This window comes from Engystomops pustulosus, chromosome 6 (genome assembly GCF_040894005.1).
Source record: "Engystomops pustulosus chromosome 6, aEngPut4.maternal, whole genome shotgun sequence".
In the NCBI taxonomy this organism is placed as follows: domain Eukaryota; kingdom Metazoa; phylum Chordata; class Amphibia; order Anura; family Leptodactylidae; genus Engystomops; species Engystomops pustulosus.
In genome coordinates, this window is record NC_092416.1 from 41,980,498 (window position 1) to 42,002,109 (window position 21,612).

The 21,612-nt window shown below is 38.5% G+C and overlaps 1 protein-coding gene across 2 annotated transcripts in view; it reads left to right on the forward strand.

The window, feature by feature from the left end:
- Window positions 1–21,612, forward strand: part of DRD2 (dopamine receptor D2) — a 205,624-nt gene that overhangs the window by 180,482 nt on the left and 3,530 nt on the right. For both annotated transcript variants that reach the window (XM_072155858.1, XM_072155859.1), the window contains 3 exons: window positions 5,657–5,838; window positions 7,837–7,923; window positions 20,185–20,518. In XM_072155858.1, the coding sequence (XP_072011959.1) occupies window positions 5,657–5,838; window positions 7,837–7,923; window positions 20,185–20,518 (603 nt within the window). The remainder of the gene's footprint in view (window positions 1–5,656; window positions 5,839–7,836; window positions 7,924–20,184; window positions 20,519–21,612) is intronic.

Here is a 21,612-nt window from a genome sequence, read left to right on the forward strand (position 1 = left end):
ATTTTTGAGTCAGAACTCATTCAGCAAAGAGGACTCGTCCATCATCAATTCTAAATGTTACAAGAAGTAGCTAAAATCTAGTTCCTCATTCAGACCACGGGAACAATTGTGTACATAACAAATATCCAGTAGCTCTCTCTTTATATTAATGATTTAGTCCAATTTCCATCCCTTACTAGTTTGCTAACCATGTCTATTCCTGTAAATTTGACACATCTTCTGTTACCACCATGATGCATGATGATCTGCCTTTTCTGAACTTAATCTGGGATAATACCCCAGGACCTCATCTAAATCTAGTTCCAATTTCAATATATGACAGTGCAACTTCAAGGACCTCCCTGTCCTCTTTAGCCCCCTTATCAAATGTTGTGATCATATGTATAGTTTTATCATCCTGATTCCTGGTCTGAATCTAAAGAGGGAATTAGTTCCAGTTGCCGTTACCAATTCACCCCTCTCCGATTTCTGTATCCTCCCATCAAGAAAGGGGAGAAACTCTGCATTTTTCTCATAGGTAAAGTCCTAAGCCACTGATGATTAATCCCACAAATTCAGTCTCACCCCCTTTACAAATCACAAAGATTTTTTTTATAGCCAGAGCCATGCTGTCCCCAAACACTACTGTTGCCTCCCACCAGCCCAGGAGCAAGTTTGCATAAGTTGGTGCACATGGATTACCCATGGCTGTGCCCCAGAGCATATACACAATAATACAGGGAAAGCTGGGAATCACTGTGTCTCAGGACTCTTACTGTCTCTTCTGTTAGCCCAGTCTGGATTTAATTTGCTTTCTACTGTCATATATTCTTCAAATTATATATTCTATATCCCATAAACATATGTTTATCCTTTAATTGTTGTTCAATTTCTTATGCCATTCATTTAAACAATATCATAACATGCTAGGGAGACTCTTCACATGAAGTGCTTGATATAACAACCAGGCATAAAATCATATGACATACATAGTATGACACTACAAAATATGGGCGGTTTGTGGACTGGACTAAAATGTCCAGTCGAGAGAAAGATAAAAGTGGTTGGCCCCTTTACCTCATGTATTTTTAATGTGTGTGTAAGTATGGGGGGCAGGATATTAGGTAATTTACCTATATACATCTAGAAGAAGTTCTGCACCGTTTCCTTGATAAGTAAAGTGAAGCCTCTTGTCTTTTCCCTCAGACATTCCTGTCCATAAAATGGCTGCAGATGGAGGATCATGTGATCTCTATCTGTCCATGAACAATCACCCTGCCAGGACCTTCATCTTAAATTCAAGAATACTACCATAAGATCCTGGCAGCGCAATTATTCATGAACAGATAAGATCACATGACCCTACATCTGCTGCCATTTTATGGTCAGGAATGTCTGGCTGATGAGGTAAAAGACAGGAGGATCCATTTTACACATCAAGAAAGTGATGCACAACTTTTAATAGACACTTAGAAACAACATATAATGATTCCTTTATATATATAGTGCCAACACATTCTGCATTGCTACACAGAGCTTGCCAAATCAGTCCCTGTTCCCATGGGACTCACAATCTAATCATCCTACCAGTATATTTTGGAGGAAACCGGAGGACCCAGAGGAACACAAATTCTTTGCAGATGTGGACCTGGATGGGACTTGAACCCAGGACTCCAGCGCTGCAATGCTGTAGTGCTAACCAATAAGCCACTGTGCTGCATAAAGTATCCAACTCCTTTAAGGAGGATACATCCGTTTCTTTATAATCTTTTTATAATCTTTAGATATGGCAGAGGTTATCAGCTAATGATTTGTCCTAAAGCGATCTTTTCTTGAACTCTGCTTTGGAAAGCAGAGTCCCAAACTTTTAGTAGTTTTGCTTCGTAGTGTTTTGGGTACATTGGCTCATAACCTAACTGAGCAACACGAAATCCAGCACCTTGAGACATCATAAATAGATGACAGTCTGACTTCAAAAGAAAACTGGTATGCCACAGATGTTTAGTATTCAGCATAAATATCTGCAGATCCGAAAATTCTCTTTTGCAAAAAGTAAATAAAATATTTCAAATACATGGACTGTTGAAACTGACTGCTCCAGTCTGGTCTAAAACTGCAGATGAAAAGTATTAGAAGATCAAATGTTTATTTGTTGACAGATTAATAAATTCTAATTTTGTGTTGAATTCTGTTAAAAAAAATTCAAAATCTTTCCCTTTTACAAATGTCAGCTTTTACTAGCAAAACGGCTTGTCTGTACAACGGGAGAGTGCGTAGCATAAATATGAGTCCTTAGGGCTGTTCTTATTATCTCTTCCTATAAAATTATTATCCTTGCTCTACAAATAAAATGCCAAGACAGGTTTATTGATGAAGCGATCTGGATAAAGTACTGAGGAGAAAATTATCAAATGGTGGACTATCAAATGTTACTTGTGAAGACTCAAAAGTCTTAAAATGAAGAGAGATTGGACATATCACAGAAAGATAGGAATATGTCGACGGTTGGTAAATTATTTCTTAGGCTTCCAGCCTTCATGAAATAGTCGATATTCTAGCACAGCAGGTAGAAAAAGTGCTGCCCTGCAGGGGGTAATCCAAAAACTCCCGTCCATTCATCTCATGATCAGCAGGGTCTCCAATAATCATAATGTTATGACATATTCCAGAAGTGATGTATGAAATATTAGGAGTACGATACAGTTGTAGCTCTCTAGCTCTAAAATTACACTCTTGTCTGGTTTAATTTAATACTTTTTGAGACCTATCTGTCTCAGCAGAGGTTGGAAGAAATAAGTCTCAACTGGGGCAAATACATCTCAACTGGGACAAATACAACTCAACCCGGAACAAATATGTCTCAAAAGTAGTAAAAGAAAAAGGACATGCGGCACAAGTGTTTATTGCACTTCTGCTGCCTCTTTTCAAAGTTGTCCACTGCTGGCCCGCTTGTGTGTTTCTTAACCTTTTATGCCCTAACCATGGCCAAAAGCCTCTTACTCAGCTAAGCCAGTTCTCTACACTGTAATAAAGAAACACAACCGCGCCAAATCTGTTAGTTCTGGAATAGATATACTGGTTGACTTTAATTTCACATCATGTCATTGGGCTTCCTTAAAGTCATGCTTGATGGTAAGGAGACTTCCCTACAAGGCACCAAAAGAGGTGTGGTTTTCCTTGTCCCATCCTAGAAAACTTATATGCAGCTTTACCAAAAAGTCTCCGTAAAGAGAACTCTTACTTCCCTACCCTAGTGAAAAGCCTCTCACTCGGCTAAACCAGTTACCTTCACTGTAATGAGGAGATCCAACCACATCGAAACAGTGCTGTCTACAGTTGGGAATCTCCTCCTTATGTATAGATATACTGGTTTGGCTTGAATTCCACATCACATCATTAGGCTTCCTGAAAGAAATGCTTAATGTTAAGGGGGCTTCATTTGCATACATCCTAAGAAGTCCTCGTACATTGAAGTGACTATGCGACTTTGATGTCACGAATCTGGCTTTGCAAATCTATGTTTAATGTGTGGCAGAAATAGCACAGTGCAACTTTTTAGCAGTGAAAAATTGTGAAAAATCACAATGTGAGCTTTTAGAGACTTTGTTATGCCAAAAAAGCCCAGCAAAACCAATGATAAATAACTCCCAATGTGGTGATTTGTTACCCCCAATGTATATTTTATCTATGTAGAACCATATTAGCTAATTAGTGTAAGGCAACAATGGGGACATGTTGAAGACACTAGGAAGGGTGTGATATATGCTGGTATAAACATGAAATTAATAAGAAGTCATCTTAGATAATTCTAATTTCTCTTCCTGATATTTATCTGCTTACATTTTTCAGTCCATTTCACATTCCAAATAACAGAACAGAATGAATTACAGTTGCATCCCCCAATATTAATCTACCTACCTTTCTATCAATTCTACCTTTCTATCAATTACCACGACCCATATCGCAGGTCGTGGGCTCACCTGCGTACGTCAGAGCTCACAGGCGCGGTGCCAGCGCAACTCACTTCTCCCCATTCCGGATCCACAGCCAAGCTCGCGCCCGTCTCCTAGCGCGCGCAGCATCTTCAGGAAATTTAAAGGGCCAGCGCACCGCTGATTGGTGAGCTGGCTGAACACCTTCACCTTTAAAAATCCAGCACCTTCCTTCCTGCCTTGCCAGATTTTTGTGCCTTGAGCCCTGGAGAAATCTGTTTTGATGCCTTGCGCTGTTCCTGAGAATTTCCGTTGTGACCCAGGTTCCATTTCTGACTTTGCTTCTTTGCCGCCTGCCAAGACCTGTTGCTATGACTCTGACTCCGATCCTGTGCTGCCCGTCCTGACCTCTTGCCTGTCCCCAATTACGAGATTGCCTGCCATTTCTGTACCTCAACCTTGGCTGGCACTGTGGACAAGTCATGCGTGTGGAACAGCCTGGTGGTACCACACCGCAGCAAGTCCAAACCACTTTGTGGCGGGCTCTGGTGAAAACCAGGTGCCACTTAGACTCCGGTCCCAAGTAGTGGCTTGTGTCATCGTCCGCAGTGGTTCGGAGGATCCACAACCTCTGAGCCTGACAGAAACCAATTTAGTAATTTACACTAACCATACTTACCTGTCAGCATTTTTTTCCCAATGTCAGGATGCATCTTTATACATCATGCTGGGTGCCTGTTGAAAAAAAGACTTCTAAAAATATGATAATTAGCCTGGGGTCGCTCTGTGTACCTCACCCTGGTGCTCCAGGCTAATAATTGTGCATGGCTCCGGTGCAATACTCACCTCCTCCTCCCTGCTGGATCCTGGTCATATCACACAGGAGGCGTGTATAACTATTACTGGGTACCTTGCGGCACATAATTATGTACGCCTTCTGCGTGACATAACAGGAACGAGAAGTAACTCTTCTGAGGTGAGCTCAACAGCAAAATGAGCTGCACACATTTTTTCCCCCACAAAAATGGCTTCTCAGTGTTATCTCTATTATACTGTCTGTGAACCATAACTGATATCAAACCTGGAGAGATACCTACAAGGCATAATGGGGAAATCCACTAGCCCACCACCTCAAGAACCCATTCACTCAACCTTTACATGGTGTCAACCACTTTGCTAATTCATCCACAACAGATAATGAGTGTTCCAGTTGTGCTGAATATCAAATGTATGGAAATTTGGGGCCTAAATTAGTGTCACATGAAACCTTTAACTCATCTCTAATGATAACAAATCTTTCAAAACAATGTAGTGATTTAAAAATCAATCTTGTGATTTAGGCTTTATTATGTATATAAGGGCAGAGCCTCATTTATCCATACTTTCAATCAAATACCAAATTTGTAGTTTGTGTAAATGGTGTTAAAGAAGATCAATTTTATTCTGCCTATGTTTCCTAATGAATATATTAAAAAGTATAGCCTCCATATTGCTTTTAACAGTTAAATACACTTCGTGTAGTCGGTAGACAGGTGAAAGCGACCTCCGAGACGTTCCCTTTCTGTAAAATGTCTATTCACAGATAAAATCAACCAATGTAAAGAATACATTTTAATGATAAGCAAAGGATATGTAATGTGCACATCATCAGTCATATCAATTATTTTATTCTTTGGATTAAATGAATAGGCTTTAAATTTGGTAAAATGTGAAGAATTATTCTGTTTCAATCTCTTCTATTCCAGCTTCTAATGAGTGCCTCATTGAAAACCCTGCATTTGTCATCTACTCCTCCGTTGTGTCCTTCTATGTCCCGTTTATTGTCACACTCCTGGTGTATGTGCAGATTTATATAGTTCTAAGAAAGAGGAGGAAAAGGGTAAACACTAAGCGAAACAGCCGAGGTGTGGATGCAGAGGCCCACAAGGTAAGTTATAGCTCTACCTCTACTATACTCTAAAGAGGAGCATCTTGTTAATTCTGAGTATGCCTACTATGACCTCAAATCACATAACTTATATCCAGCTTAGATAACTAATGCAATTTCTCAGGGTGGCCACACATACTTTTCTTAAAGGGACTGACCGGATTAAATGGGTTTCCAGTAAACACAAGTGCATTGAAGTGAATGAAAGGACACATATCTTGACATGTCCAACCAAGAGGTGCTGCACTAGAAAGTATTTTTGAGATTAGCAACTGTTGACTGTCTTTGTCAGTTTTGGTAGTCTTTGACCTATGCTCCTATTTTAAAGGGAGTCTACTGACAGTTTAGACCATATGATGTTGCAGACAATGTTAGGTATTGTCGCTAGAGATCTTTGCAGTTATACTTTGTATGTACTGTTAGTACCCACAGGACTGTGAAATATGCTTTCATGTTGAAGAATTGTAGTAAGACTTGGAGGAAATCTCACACTTCATTCAAACTGTTCCACAGTATAGAGAGCTATGTTGTGAAATCTCACACAGTAGTGTACCCCAGTGTACCAAGTCCTTCTACAAAGCTGAAATATGGATTTTTTTCACATTTGTGCCAAAAAAAGACAAATAGATATAAAGAAAAATAGATATGGTTAAACAGATCTCCAGGTCCAATTGATAACAATATAATAACAATTAATAATTGATTGCCTGCAGCATTGTATGTTCAAACTGCCAGTAATTATTGGAATGGTTCGAGAGAAGTTCATCAATCAGACAAGATAAGGCAACATCTCTGAAAGTTGATGATCTACCTATAAATTTAGGACCATTTTAAATACTGAATACACATGAATATAAGGCACAAAAATGTGCTGAAAAACCTTTACTTCGGTTACATTGGAGACAAAAAAAACTTTTCTGATGCACACCTGCAGGTCCTTTGCTTTCTTCTGAGAGCGCCAGGTCAATGTGTGCTGGCCGAGCACACGCTATGACATCAGCCGGCACTGGCTGGCTATATACTTTAGGCTGGGTGGCTATATACTGTGGCGGTCTAGCTATATATTGAGGGTTGGCTAGATGTATACTGTGGGCTGGCTAGCTATATACTGGGTCGGCTGGCTTTATACTTGGGGTTGGCTGGATATATACTGGGGTGGTCTGCTGGCTGGCTATATACTAAGGGCTATTATATACTTGGGGCAGGCTTTATTCTATGGACTGGATATATATTGTGGCATGGGCTGGCTGGCTATATACTGGGGCATTCACTGGCTATATACTAGGGTAGGGACTGACTGTATGCTGGGGGGGTGGCTATATACTGGAGAGGGCAAGCTACATACTGGGAGGCAGGGGGCTGGCTAGCTATATACTGGGGGTCAGGGGGCTGGCTATATACTGGAGGGAGACTGTGACCTATGCATTTAACACCCTAGGCTTATACTCAAGTCAATAGATTTTCCCAGTTTTTTGTGGTATAATTAGTAACCTTGGCTTATACTTGGGTTGGCTTATACTCAAGTATATATGGTATGTCGACTTTCAGATTGGAAAATGGATCTCTAGTTAAGTTTTACAAATATTTTGTTGGCTGTCTATCATCCACAGATCCAGAAAACCATGTGCATGAGTAGCCAAGATGTCCACATCTGCTGATGACCATCAAAATATGCAGTAGGCTACACAGTAGTGTCCTTTTTACCTTAAATTCTTACTGTAGGAGTAATTAGAGTGTAAGAAAAGCAAACAAAAATTACTTGATTTAAGAACATTTTTAGATCGTTTTGAGGTGCTTTTGGGTACACAAAGACCTTTGTAAATACACCCACAGCATAATTAAGTATACATTTCTTTACATACTATACTAGAATTGGAAAAAAAGAAACTCTACATTAATAACAGTTATTTAGTTGATCAAATGTTCTTAAAGAAACACTTTTTCAAGGTAAGTACATGTAGTGCTTTCCCCATTAAGCACTTGTGCTTTGTTTTCCAGGACAAATGTACTCATCCAGAAGATGTGAAGCTGTGTGCTGTCTTTGTTAAATCCAACGGGAGCTTCCCGGCTAATAAAAAGAAAGTGGTAAGTATTATAACAAAGAACTATGTTTAGAATGAAGTCCTTTCAAAGCATAAATTGCTGTATTACTACAGAGAGTTCAACACCAAGCTTCTAGAATGGAGAAATGGAGGTAAAAGAGAGAGGTATTTGAATCCGAAGGAAAGTCACAGGTAGTAATTGTAAGAAATTATCATGTTATCGGAGGATATTGTTGAAACACAATGGCTGAAATAAAGAATGATATTATTTTATAAATTTCATAAAGTTATAGTGTTCCATTATGGGGAATGGTGGATATGGTTCCATAATTACAGTAAAACTCTGTAGCTTTATGATTCTACATATTTTATTTTTTCATAAGAAAATATGTATCAGGTAAATAAACATTCAGAAAAATACATTCACATTTCCCATTATAATAATAAAAAAACACTACAAAAAACATTGCCATAGTTGCCCTGTTTGGCCGAGACTATACATATTATCATATTAAAATGACCAAAACAAAATATGGAATTCAGTATTAATGTTCAGTTTAAGTTAATGGTGTAAGCCTCAAGAATAAAAAGACTAAATTGGACTCGCTAAAAAAACATCTAAAAATGCCACCACAGTTATGGAAGAACATTCTTTGGACAGATGAAAACAAGATCTACTAGAATGATGAAATAAAAAAGTATGGCAAAGGGGTGGTACAGCTCATGTTTCACAGCAAACCAAATCATCTGTATACACCCATAGAAAACAGCGTCTCACGGCTGAACACACACCGAAAGATAGAGCATGCTCTATCTTTTTGCGGTGTGCGGCCTGGATTGGTGCCACACATGTGTGGCACCGTATCTGCGCCGTGCCGCTATTGCCTTCTATGGGGATGTACATAAAGCCAAAGAAACCAAGGAGTTTGTTAAAGCAAAGAAGTGGAATATACTTGAAAGTCAGTCACCTCATCTCAACCTGTGATGGATATGACATCATGGTGTATGCGATGGGACTGCACAGGGAGCCGAAGATGGAGCCGGAACTGAAGACAGAAGAGTACCTGCAGGGGGTGTCAGAAAGGTGAGTACAGACTTTTCTTTTTTGAGACTGCTGGCTATATACTAAGGGGGCATGCACTGGCTATATACTGGGGGGCAGGCACTGGCTATATATCATGGGACAGGCACTGGCTATATACGATGGGACAAACACTGACTATATACTGGGGGCACGCACTGGCTATATACTGGGGCAGACACTGACTATATATACAAGGGGGCAGGCACTGGCTATATACTTTGTGCAGGGGCTCTTGGCTATATACAAAGGGGCTGCTGTCTATATACAAGGGGGAAGGCACTGACTATATACTAGGGGGCCCAGGCTGGATATATAATAGGGGGCAGGAGCTGACTATATACTGGGGGCATGTGCTTGCTGGCTTTATACTGAGGAGGCTGTGACCATTGCATTTTCCACTCTAGGCTTATACTCGAGTCAATAGGTTTTCCCAGTTTTTTGTGTTAAAATTAGGTGCCTCAGCTTATTCTTGGGTCGGAATATATACAGTATTTTTGCTTAATTTGACAAAGTAGGGCACCTTATATGTAATGGTGTGCTTATAGCAGTATGAGTCGATTAAGGTACTGTGTAACCTGAGTAACCATCATAGCAACCGCTGAATTCTATAACAATTATTACAGCGCTGAACATAGTAATTTACTTCACTTGGCTATTAAGACACTCATTTTCTGAAACAAAAATAAAGAAAATACATGAAAATGGTAAATATAATGGACACAGCAATAACCATAATGATCCCCTTTCAGCACTGGCCACTAAACATAGTTCATAAAGTGATTGTGAGCCATGCAGTGGCCTCTCAGTGGCATTACATGTATTAGACTGTATCAAAAAGTGTAATCTATTTCTGACAAATAAATTACTTAAAGATTGAAAAGCTTTTGGGAAAACCGACGATTATTAAAACCTATACTAAAGAATGTACAGAAGACTTAATACATAATGAAGAATTTTCAACCTCATACTGTATTTCTAATTTAGAAACTTGTAAATTGTATCCATTAACCCCTAAAATTCAGTTTGTGTTGGGATTATTTAGCCTGTTTTGCTTTTTTAAAACTATTTTTATAAACTATTTTTATAGCAAATGTACATAGTGGGGATCATTATTGTACACCAGCCTGTTTTTTTTTTTTTTTTGTTTTTTTTCTGGTGGTTTTCTGCTCATCGGATTTATGGTAGTGGGTTTGTCTTGTTTAATCAGACTCATGAGTCTGTATTATTTAAAAATAAATGTAAAACAAAAGAGTTGCAAATGATTGTTTCTACTCTAGCAGGGGTGCAAAGTTGTTTTGCTACAAAGAATTATGAATTTTTAAATTGTCGAATGGCTCAGATCAGACACAAATATCTGGATCCGGTTCATAAATCAGGCTGAACAAAAGAAAATTTTGCGGAGACTTTTTCATTGTAGCAAAAAAAAAACAACATGAAAATCCACATATATTGGAAAAATATTGGATAACTGCACAACATTCAGTACTGAGAGGTGTAATATGAATACAAAGCACATCTACCTCTCAGGGCATGCATTCTTGGTACAGATAATACGCAAAATCTGAATTTTACATTATAGAACACTAATGGATAATTACTTGAATAACCAAAACTAAGATAGCATCTGCTGAACTGCTGAACGGTTGGCACATCAGAAAGATGTAATAGATTATAGGTCTATCTGTGTAACAGTGCATAAATGTATATGCAACTGTGTGTAATAGCCTATGGGGGTTATTTATCATTGGTTTTGCTGGACATTTTTGGCATTAAAAAGTCTCACTGCTAAAAAGTCTTAACAAGGCTATTTCCACCTCTTCATTAATCTTGTGGAAACATACAGCAACTGCTTTTGCAACACAAAACAAAGACAGATTCATGACTTGGGACTTGCAAAAAGCAGAACTTGCAGGAAGACCTGAGGCTGTCATTGCAACCGATCACTGCCCCCCCCCTAGATGACATCACAGGGGGCGGTGATCTAATCCAAGATCCAAGATGGCAGTGTCCACATACCGCCAGGATTTAAATGCCTCCAGTAATTTTACCGGAGGCATTTATAGGGTTAGCACCTGCAATCGGTGCCAGCACGGACCGCTGGTGTTACCAGTGGGTAATATAATGCCCACCTTGTATGGAGCCCATGACCCTCTACATACTCCCGCAAGTGGCATGTGACATAGTTGTACGTCACATGTCGGTAAGGGGTTGAAGGGCCAAGGCCACTCCAAAATCAGGCATACATCTATCGCAAGGAGCTAGCCAAATGATAAATAACTCCCTATGTGTATAAGTCACTGTAACTGCAATGCATGTAAGTATGGATCTGAGGATATAAAAACCGACATAGAATTTAGGGTTAGAAATTTAGGTTTGGGTCACATCTGTGTTGTATAGCAGCAATACTTAGGAGATTATTGTGATTGGCTGGGCTGCAAGAAACAATGCATTATGCCTTATGGGAAGTGAAATTAGTGCTTAGTGCACAATTATTGGGGTTGGTTTCACGTCTTGGTCGGGGTTCTACTTTAGACTACATTTTAGGAGTTTTATGGAAACAAAAAAGGGAACAAAAAGTCTTCCATTGACCTTCCATTCTCCAATGCATGGACAGTTACCTTCTGTAACATCCTATTATGTACACTTCTGCACATGTTTCTGCTATTAGATAATAGAAGGGGGGACAGGAAAGTGTGAACTTATCCAGCTTTTATTTAACGGAACATGCAAAAATTAAATTAAGTGTTTTTCTAAAAAAAATCAAGTCATATTTAGCAATGTCTGTTAAATATAAGGTAAGGTCTACACAACCACAGCTACTTAATATTTAATGTTACCTTTATTAGCAAACGTAAAAACAATCCTTTCAATTACTTTTCCGGTTGTTGCAGTGTAAATAATTTTACATCATCCCGTTCAAAATGAATTTTCCTGTCTTGGAAAAGTCTTATTTCATGTAATTTCTTTAGCGAGACTGCCTTATCTCATCTACAACTTTTTCTCCTATTTCTTAATCAATTTAACATATTTTAAGCCAACAGTGAATAATTCTGCCTTCGGGAAAATGTTTGGAGACTTAATCACAACGTTGACATTTTACTTCTATAATTTTGAATAAGTGATCAGAATTTTCTTCCCGGTGAACAAAGTTGTACTGCATGCATGGAATGCTAAATACGGCATATAAGAAGGACGAATGCTGAAAAGTTGTCTTACTCATTGAGTCTCCGAGAGGCAAAAACAGATCAATCTGTTGCAAACTCTTAATGCGTAGAAATGAATTCCCCATAGAAAAGCAAGATTTTTCCAAAGATTTTCTCTTCATCGTGGCTTCTCTGATAGACCCAATTAGAATCTCATATCTGTATAATAGTTGCTATCATTTTGATTTCATCTGGACTCCTGCTGTTTTTAATGATTTTTATGTGTTTTTTATGGGCCATACATATTAATGATCCAACCTTCCCATAGATCATCAATACGAGTATGACATCTGGCTACCCCGCTAGCTAATAATAGCCGGAGGCACACACAAAGTAGAAGAAAGCTGCTCCATCTATTCTGTAGAACAGAAGGGTTACAGGAGGAATTACCAACTTAAGTTTCTGAACTTAAAAATCCTGTTTCTGATACTAAGCCTGGACCAGGACCATGTCCCCAAAAAAACCTGTGATCGATGCTGGCATTGATGGGCTGGGTGTTAAAGCGGTCGTCCCCTTTAAGCAAAGGAAAAGTTATACAATTTTCCAATATACTTTCTGTATCAATTCCGGTTATGGTTATCTAGATCTCTGCTTGCTGTCCTTCTGTAGAAAGCTTCTATGTTTACTTCCATGGTAATGTGATGTCACTCAGGTGCATGAGCCATTATTATCACAGAGAGTAATCAGAGCCATGTGATACTAACAGCTAGTGCACCTGTGTCACATGACCATGGACAGATTTCTATTCAATTAAAGTAAACATAGAAGTTTTCTATAGCAGGACAGGAAGGAGATCTATAAAACTGATAAAGAAAGTATTTTGGAAAGTAGTATAACTTTAAATTTCACAAGCAATATCAATTATTTGCTGAAAGTGCAGGCAGCAAAGTAATCAATGGCATTTAAATAAAAGCGGCGCTTGTGTGAAGGTGCTAATGTGCCATTGTACTGCACACGATTATTTTGTGGGGAATAAGTGCTCTCCCTCACATCAATGAACATACCATGGCAAAGACACCAGTAATGGACCATGAACTGGAATCAACAACACAGGAAAGAGTATTGTTATAGCACAGGCGTGAGTGTGGTCACCGCACAGGAGTGTGGTCACAACAAGGTGTGTGTTTACAGCACTAAGAGATGGAGGAACTGTCACAGCATAAGGATACAGTCTAGGAGGGCAAGAGCTGGGTGAACACAACAACTCAGTCAGGAATAGCTAATAGTCATCTAGTTCCACAAGAGAAATGAGCTGAAACAGACTTTGGGAAAAAAATGGAAAGAAGGAGGAATGAGTCAGGTCTCACAGGAGCAGAAGGTGGAACTCTACTGTGTTATTGTTGTCCATTCTGTTCTAATGACATTCTATAGGGGTATTCTCAGGCTAATTAAAGTTGTCCAATAAAGATCACTAGAGCTTTGGGTCCAATGTACCCCAGTTGGACCCTTCGTCGATCCCCGAGATGAGTGGAGTAGTAGGACGTGCATGGCCGGCCTGCACTGTTCATATCTATGGAGCTGACAGAGATTGCTGGGTACGGCACTTGGCAATCTTCGCCAACTCCATATTAATGAATGGGGCAGCCCAGCCATGCATCTCCTGCTGCTTCGTCATCTCAGGGAGCGACGAGGGGTCCAACTGGGGTACATCAGACCCCCCATTCTCGTGATCTGTCGCAGCCTTACCACTGAGAATCCCCAATCAGCAAGTTAGGCCCTGTCTACTGGCATGAATTGTTCAACTTTTTCGCCAGTAGTTTGTGGTGTTTCATAATACTTTACTGTTGTAAACGCTTAGTACAGGTGATGTATCTGTCTACTCCCTGGTAATACATTGATGTGTTCCATTGATGTTCCTTTACGTGATTATTCGTACTTTGAGTTAGCTTCTATCATTTCAACTCATAAGCGCACATTTTCTAAGGGCTTTGTGATGCACTTTAGTCGGACTGTTCGCATTCTCCATGGCTAAAACTGCTTGCACAGGTATTTAAGAAGTGTATGAACTGGGATTGTGTCGCACATGACCCTTTTTGTGGCTTAGCTGCGCTGGCTTCCATGCAACAGAAATAAGGGGGCGTGCTTGTGGACGATCTGACTGATTTGGATCAAGCGCCGTATTTAACTTAATTTAAAAGATGGTGAAATCTGTTGGACCTGAGCGAGGAAGCAACACTTTCATGATTTCTGGCTCACAATCTTAATAAATTGCTGTGCGTAGCATTATACACGTTAAACTGTTTTTTTAACTCTTATATTACCTCGTTGGATTTCTGAGAAGGCCTTTCTAGAATCTCTAATCTTAAAAACTATATATATATATATATATATATATATATATATATATATGTTATATATGCATATAATATACAAGTAGTTAAAACATTTTTTGGAGATAATAGAAAACAGAAAACTGAGTACTTAATAATAAGCATTTTTACATTCAAATTGTTCAACTAATATTTCTCTCCGAATTACTTTCAGTAGGAATACACATCAATAAAATGGGTCATATTCTATGAACTGAAACTTTTGTGCCAAGAGCAAAGCTATGTGGCTAATCTGTATTCATTTCATGCACTCATCTCTCTCAGTCATGAACCTCATTATGGAGGAATTTGTCACACCGCCAGAATTGCCACCAATTCATTATGAAGGTTTAGGTTTGTGTTCTGTGCATATGGAATGTAACAGTGTTGGTTTATTGCCATAATATATATGCCATGTGTAAAGCTTTAATCATTTCATTATACTATGCTAACAGCGGAATATACTGGCGCACATTTACTAAGAATGTGGGAAACTGCACAAAAAGTGCTCTGGCTGTGTATAATGCTGGGTGTGCCAGATTCATTAAGAACATGCACCTGAAATCATGAATCTTTCTCTTCTTGGCACTTGCCCTACAGAGTTCACCAACTTTTCTGCGGCTCGCCTTTAACATAGGGCATGTGACACAAATTGCATGTTAAATCTGGCGCACGGTCCCCCTAATTTGTCTCGCATGGTGCCTCTATCAGCTGCGCCACAAAACAGTTGGCTACGACACATTTCTGGTGCAGACATTTTTAAAATACCTGTGCAAGCAGTTTACACTAGAAAAAACGTGCAAAGTCCGACAGAAAACTGGTGCAAAGCCCTTAGTAAATGTGTCACGATGTATAAGAAACACGTGTCTCTGTATCTTTTTTGAACACTGTAATGTGAACATGGGTTTCAGTTTGCTACAATATTTGAATTGCTAATACCAAACCCATCCTGCCGTTTGGCTCTGTTTCACTGTTAATTAATATGCTGTGATTGACAGCTGCTAGCACAACTCAAATGTATCCCTTGCTTTCTGTATTGTACCCACCTTTGCTAGCGTCCTGGTTATGGAAGTTCTTAGTTTTATGCTACTCTTGTGATCTCTATGTCCTGGTAATTAGACTGTTGGCTTGTGGTCAGACTATTCTACTATTTTAAATACCAAAAAAGAAAACCCAATACTAGGTGAAAGCTCCTATTACCTAAGCTCCTAAACTCCTATTAATCAAAACATCAAATACCAATATAAGTATATAGGACCTAAGTATTCATAATCAATAAATCATACTCATTACAACTAACTTCAATGAAATAATTATACAAAATTTATAAACACAAAATATGGCCATCAAAAAATATCAAGTTAAAAACATACAATAAAATCCACAAGAACAGAGATGTGGCGATGGTCACCAGTATTTAAATGCTTAATAGGCATTTCACAATGCACAAGTTAACAATGATCTAAGTAACCAATTTTGGCTCTAAACAATCATATTACCCACCCGGGTGTTGCATGATACCTAAATTTACAAAACCAGTAATACAGGACCACCACCACAGCACCCCGGTATTCTACTATTTTGTGATTTTGTACAGCATTTTCCCACTTTTGTTGTGGCCTGGCTCTGGCGACTACTCTGTTTGCACTTGTCTGTGTCTTTGTGTTTTGCACTTTGGTGTAGTAAGGGAATGTCAACCACTTGTTTTTACCACTAGGGTTTGGGAGGCAATAAGTTAGGGAATTATGGGTAGACGGATAAGAGTTAGGACATGCTTTACAATCGATACAGTTCACCGCTTCAGTAAAGTTTTCCTTCAGACTCTGTTTTTAGGAGAATTTAATGTACAAAATGTACACAACATCTTCACTTTCCTTTCCCCATAGATGTTAAGGTATAGAAAGTTACCTTCGATTATACTTTCATTGTCTCTTGCAAGAAAAAAAAAATACAAAAAACTGAGGCCACTTCAAATTTTTGTCCTGCTATTAAGAGTGGAATGAGCAATAGAAAGAGCTGAAAGCAGTTTTGAGCATAGTCTTACATTTACAGTTTTATTGTCATTCATGGTTAATACATTTTACATTTGCAAATTATCATTAATATAATGTTAAAAAATGTAGTTTACTAGATATATATATATATTCCTGGACAAAAGGGCCAACTGTTTAGTTTATTTGTGGGAAAGATTGTTCTCCCCTTTATTTGGATATCTCTATAATTATTAATTTTTTCCATGAATTTGTGTATAAATAAATAACTTTATACAACTTATTTAAATTTGGAATTATAGGTCAACTAAAAGCATATAGCCTTTTCTTATTTTATAATATGGGAAATTTATATTTATTAGGCCCTTACAATTAAAGCTTTGGTCTTTATTAAAGCTGATTTAATCAAAGACTTAGTAAAGCTGATAGCAAAGACAATTTCCATGCTATGTCAAATGAACACAAAAATAATTTAGCAATTTGCTATAAAGTTTAATTCTTCATCAAATGAGACTTAATTATGTCATAATGGATAACAGCTTAACCTCAATTTAGTTTGCAATGTTAATATATATTTTCAAAGATAAAATGGTCTTTTAATTAAAATTAGAAATACATTATAGGAACTGTAAAGACGTTGCCAAAATAATAAAATTTGACACATTCTCATGAATTTTACACACAGTTCTTCTAGTATTATCAGAGAAGGTGTATTCACATAATATAGAATATATACAGTATATAAAATACACTAAAGGGTAGAGCAGCTAGGAACAAAAAAAAATCACACATGTAAATGTGGAAATTTGGAAAAAAAAGTCTTATTAATTTCCAGTTTAATACAGTACAAAGTGCAATAACTTAGGGAGCAGCAAACATTTTGAAGCCTTGTCATCAATAGCTAAATGCTGATGTACATAACTTATTTCATTGCCACTGGCCAACTGATCAGTTCGATGTTTTTTGCTTATGTTATGTTTTTTTTTTTAACATCCATCCACCTGTTTAGAAGATATGCCTCCCAGAAGTTTAGATATCAATATAAAACACATAACTTCAGAAATCACAAATACAAGTTTAAAACACAATAAATAAGCACAAACAATGCACACTATGTGGGTTGTCACAATGAGGCTCAGTGAGGAGATCTGTTCAAGAATGTCCATTTTGAAAAAATTATTCACTGTTCAACTCAAAAACTAGTGGAGATAAAACTTTTGAGTTGGTTAGAAATGCACATATACATTTATGTACATACCGTTTATATCCATTACTTACCTTTCTGATGCCCCCTGCAGGTCATCTTCTTTCTTTCAGCAGTGGCAGGTCTGTCAGCCCCCATTGACATCAGTGTGTGTGTATGTAGTACAAGAGATGTCACTGTCGCGCACATACTGTAATGTCAGCAAGCAGCTGGTGTCATAGTGTGCACCGCCAGCATGCACAGACCTGCCTGACCTGCAGGGGCACATCAGAAAGATGAGTATTGAGTTTAGTTTTTGTAAACTGGGGCAGAAGGATCGCTTTATACTGGGAGCTTGCTGGCTATATACTGGAGTATTGCTGTCTGGCTGTATACTGGGGTCTAGCTGTCTGGCTATATACTGAGGGTAGACTGGTTGGCTATGTACTGGGGGCTTCTGGCTGGCTTTACACTGAGGGCTGGCTAGTTATATACCTAGGTGGGCTATATACTTTTGGCTGGCTGTCTATATACTGGTGGCATTCTTTTTAATGGAGCAGGAGCTGGCTGGCTATATACTGGTCCTGTGGCTGGTCATATACTAGGGCAAGGGCTAGCTAAAAACTGGGGCAAAGGCTAGCTATTTACTGGGGGTAGAGGGTTCTCTAGCTATATACTGGGTGGTAGGATGCTAAATAGCTATATACTGGGTGGAAGCTGTGACCAATGCATTTCCCAACCTAGGCTTATACTTGAGTAAATAGTTTCCTCAGCTTTTTGTGGTAAAATTAGGTACCATGGCTTTTACTATGGTGAGTTTATACTCAAGTACATATAGTATAAAAACTAATAAAAATACAATAATAAGAAATGTCTTTATGAACAAGAAGACCAGGAGGAAAATATAATAAACATAACGTATAGGTAGTCCCCAGGTTACAAACAAGATAGGTTTTGTAGGGGTCATTTACCAGGGTTTGTACAACAATTTGTTTTGATATACAAGCCCTGAAATAATTACAATCCTGGTGCCACGCCAGGAATTGCTATTATTCCCTTTGTTCTGCCATCCCCAATCCAAGTAAGTCTGTGGGTGGGTTGAAGGGCTTGCATAGAATTGAGTAATGGGTATAGCGCCTGCCAGATACATCAGGAGGCAGCAGTCAGTGTATAATAAATAGGTTTGTTCTTAATTTGCATTTTTTATGTAAATTCACAACAATTATATTTTGTAGTTTGTGGACAATTGTGGACAAACCTGTAAAATCTTTTTTTTTTACTGCTTGAGAACTCAGACCATGTGAGTTCTCTGGTCACCACTACTCTACATATGTGAACCACCCAGTGAAGCTTTCTAGAAGTGACTGCAATGTTCTACGTCTTACACTATCACAACCCACATTGTTGATTTGTTGGAGCCTACATTACTATAAACTACCAGTATCCAGAGAGATTCACTAGAGGTCAAAGAGGGCAGGGAAAGTCCTGAAAAGTGTAAAAACAATTACATTCAATATCCATTGTCATATATCCATTTGATCCAATTTAATATTTAATTGATAATTGTTATTTTTAAATGATACATTCTGGGTTGCTTGGGACTACAGCAAGATTTGAATTCTTCCTGTTGGGGGAAAAGTGTGGAGGGACAGCAATACCATTGAAATCTGTGTCAGTGTTTGGAGCAAGAACTTATGCTAAAGTTGTCATCTTGCCACTTTACTACAAGTAAGTGGGTTCTAGGTTGTAGGTTGGGCACTCAGACTTTCAAAAGTGCACCATCACTGAACAAGGTGGTCTTAAAGAGCACCAATGTATTTTTCAGCATCAACCACTGAGATCAATGTGGAGCACATTTTGACTTTGTAGTCTATGTTAATGCTTTTGAACAGTTAGACAGGATTTGTAATTCTCCATGCAATTAATTATTTTCCATTGGTATGGACTTCTCCTAGTCCCAAAATATTGATGATATTCATCCTAGCCACATAAACCATAAATATGTAGTTTTCTGAGATGCTTGCTTAATGAACCTTCAATGCAAAAGGGGCAGTGCAAACAAAAGAAACACCTACATGTCACCTGCAAGTCTGGGACACAGTATAGAAGCTTCCAGTATTTCCTTATTTGACTACTTTGACTTACTTTAACTTCTTTCCCTGTCACCTATCTCGGGCTGTCAGCGGTTTTGAGAGGTGAAACTGCTGACAGAATTGCTACTTCGCAAAGGGAACCTTAGTAAACACAAATACAGTTTTCTGCAGACTCATTACTGTAGAAATTGTAAGGTAATCGGATGTTAGTAAACGGAGAACTTTAAGAAAACCATAAAATCAATAAACTGAAAGAAAATAGTGGTAAGAATAACAATACCAAAAATGGGATGTTCAGAAATCTGCGAGGGGTGCAATACATAACACTTAAAGACACATGCAATTCTCTTCTATTAACCCCAAGGACTTCTAAATTATTCATATACTTTTTGTTTTTACTTGTGTTTACTTTTCGCTATTGTTTATTTCATTATTATGTAGGAGGCAGAGAGCCATCCAGAAGAAATGGAGATGGAGATGATGTCAAGCACTTCACCCCCAGAAAAGACAAAGCACAAGTCAGCTTCCCCGAACCACCAACAGCTGGCTGTGCCAGCAACCTCAAACCAGTTTAACACAACTGTCCCTTCTCCAGCAGATAGTCCATGTAAGGCTGAAAAGAATGGTCATACAGACAGTGCAAGACCTACAAAAGCTTTTGAGACTCAGACAATGCCCAATGGCAAAACAAGGACCTCACTTAAAACCATGAGCAAAAGGAAGATTTCCCAACAAAAGGAGAAGAAAGCTACACAAATGTTAGCCATTGTTCTCGGTGAGTATTACACCTTTCTAATAGTAAGGGGCTGGCAATATAATGGAATAATACATTTTGATACTGAACATGTACATACATTTGCTTCTTCCTCTTTCTTCTAGACATGAAATTAGCAGTTTTTTGAGATGACCACATATGTTGGGTGGTACATACAAAAAAAAGGTCCTACTCATGTAATTCTTTAAATAATGGTATGACTCAAATATCAGGAACAGTGCCACTTTCTCTTCACTCCTCCTCTCACTAAAACTGCACTAAAATGGTGTTATTAAAGAGGACCCCTCCCGCCAAATTTTGTTTTTAATTATATACAAATTAGCTTTGTGGTTCAACGTTGGCATGATCAAGCCTATTGATTAATCCTTTTTCTTCTTTTTAGACTATATTTTAAAGGGTAGTTAAAGAGAACATGTCACCATATTTTTATATATACAGCTGGTGACAGCCTCCATTAACCCCTTAAGGACGCAGGGTTTTTCGGCTGATTTCTCGCTCTCCAACTTCAAAAATCCATAACTTTTTCATTTTTACGTGTTTTATATCCGTTCTAGGGAAAGGGGGGTGATTTGAACTTTTAATATTTAATTAATTTTTTTTATTTTTTAAACTTTTTTTTTTCTTTTTTTTTTCACTATTTTTTAGACCATCTAGGGTACATTAACCCTAGATGGTCAGATCGCTCCTACCATATACTGCAATACTACAGTATTGCAATATATGGCATTTTTGCAGGTCATACATTACAATGAGCCACTGGCTCATTGTAACGAACCTGCATAAGCCATGTAGCCTCGTGTCAAAAAAAGACCCAATGCTACCATGGTAACCGATCGCCACCCCCCGATGACGTTCGGGGGCGTGGCGATCGGAAAAAAGATGGCGGCGCCCGCGCGCCGCCGTCTTTTAAACGCTGCTCGGCGTTTAGAGGGTTAATAGCCGCGATCGTTGCAAGCACCGACCGCGGTTATTAGCGGTGGGGGTTTTGTGCAAAATGCAAAAACCCCCACCTCTGTATGAAGAGGACTCAGCCCGTCTTGCCAACAAAGAAGGCTTATTCTACTTTTCTCAGTATGTCATGCCACCAGGATTGA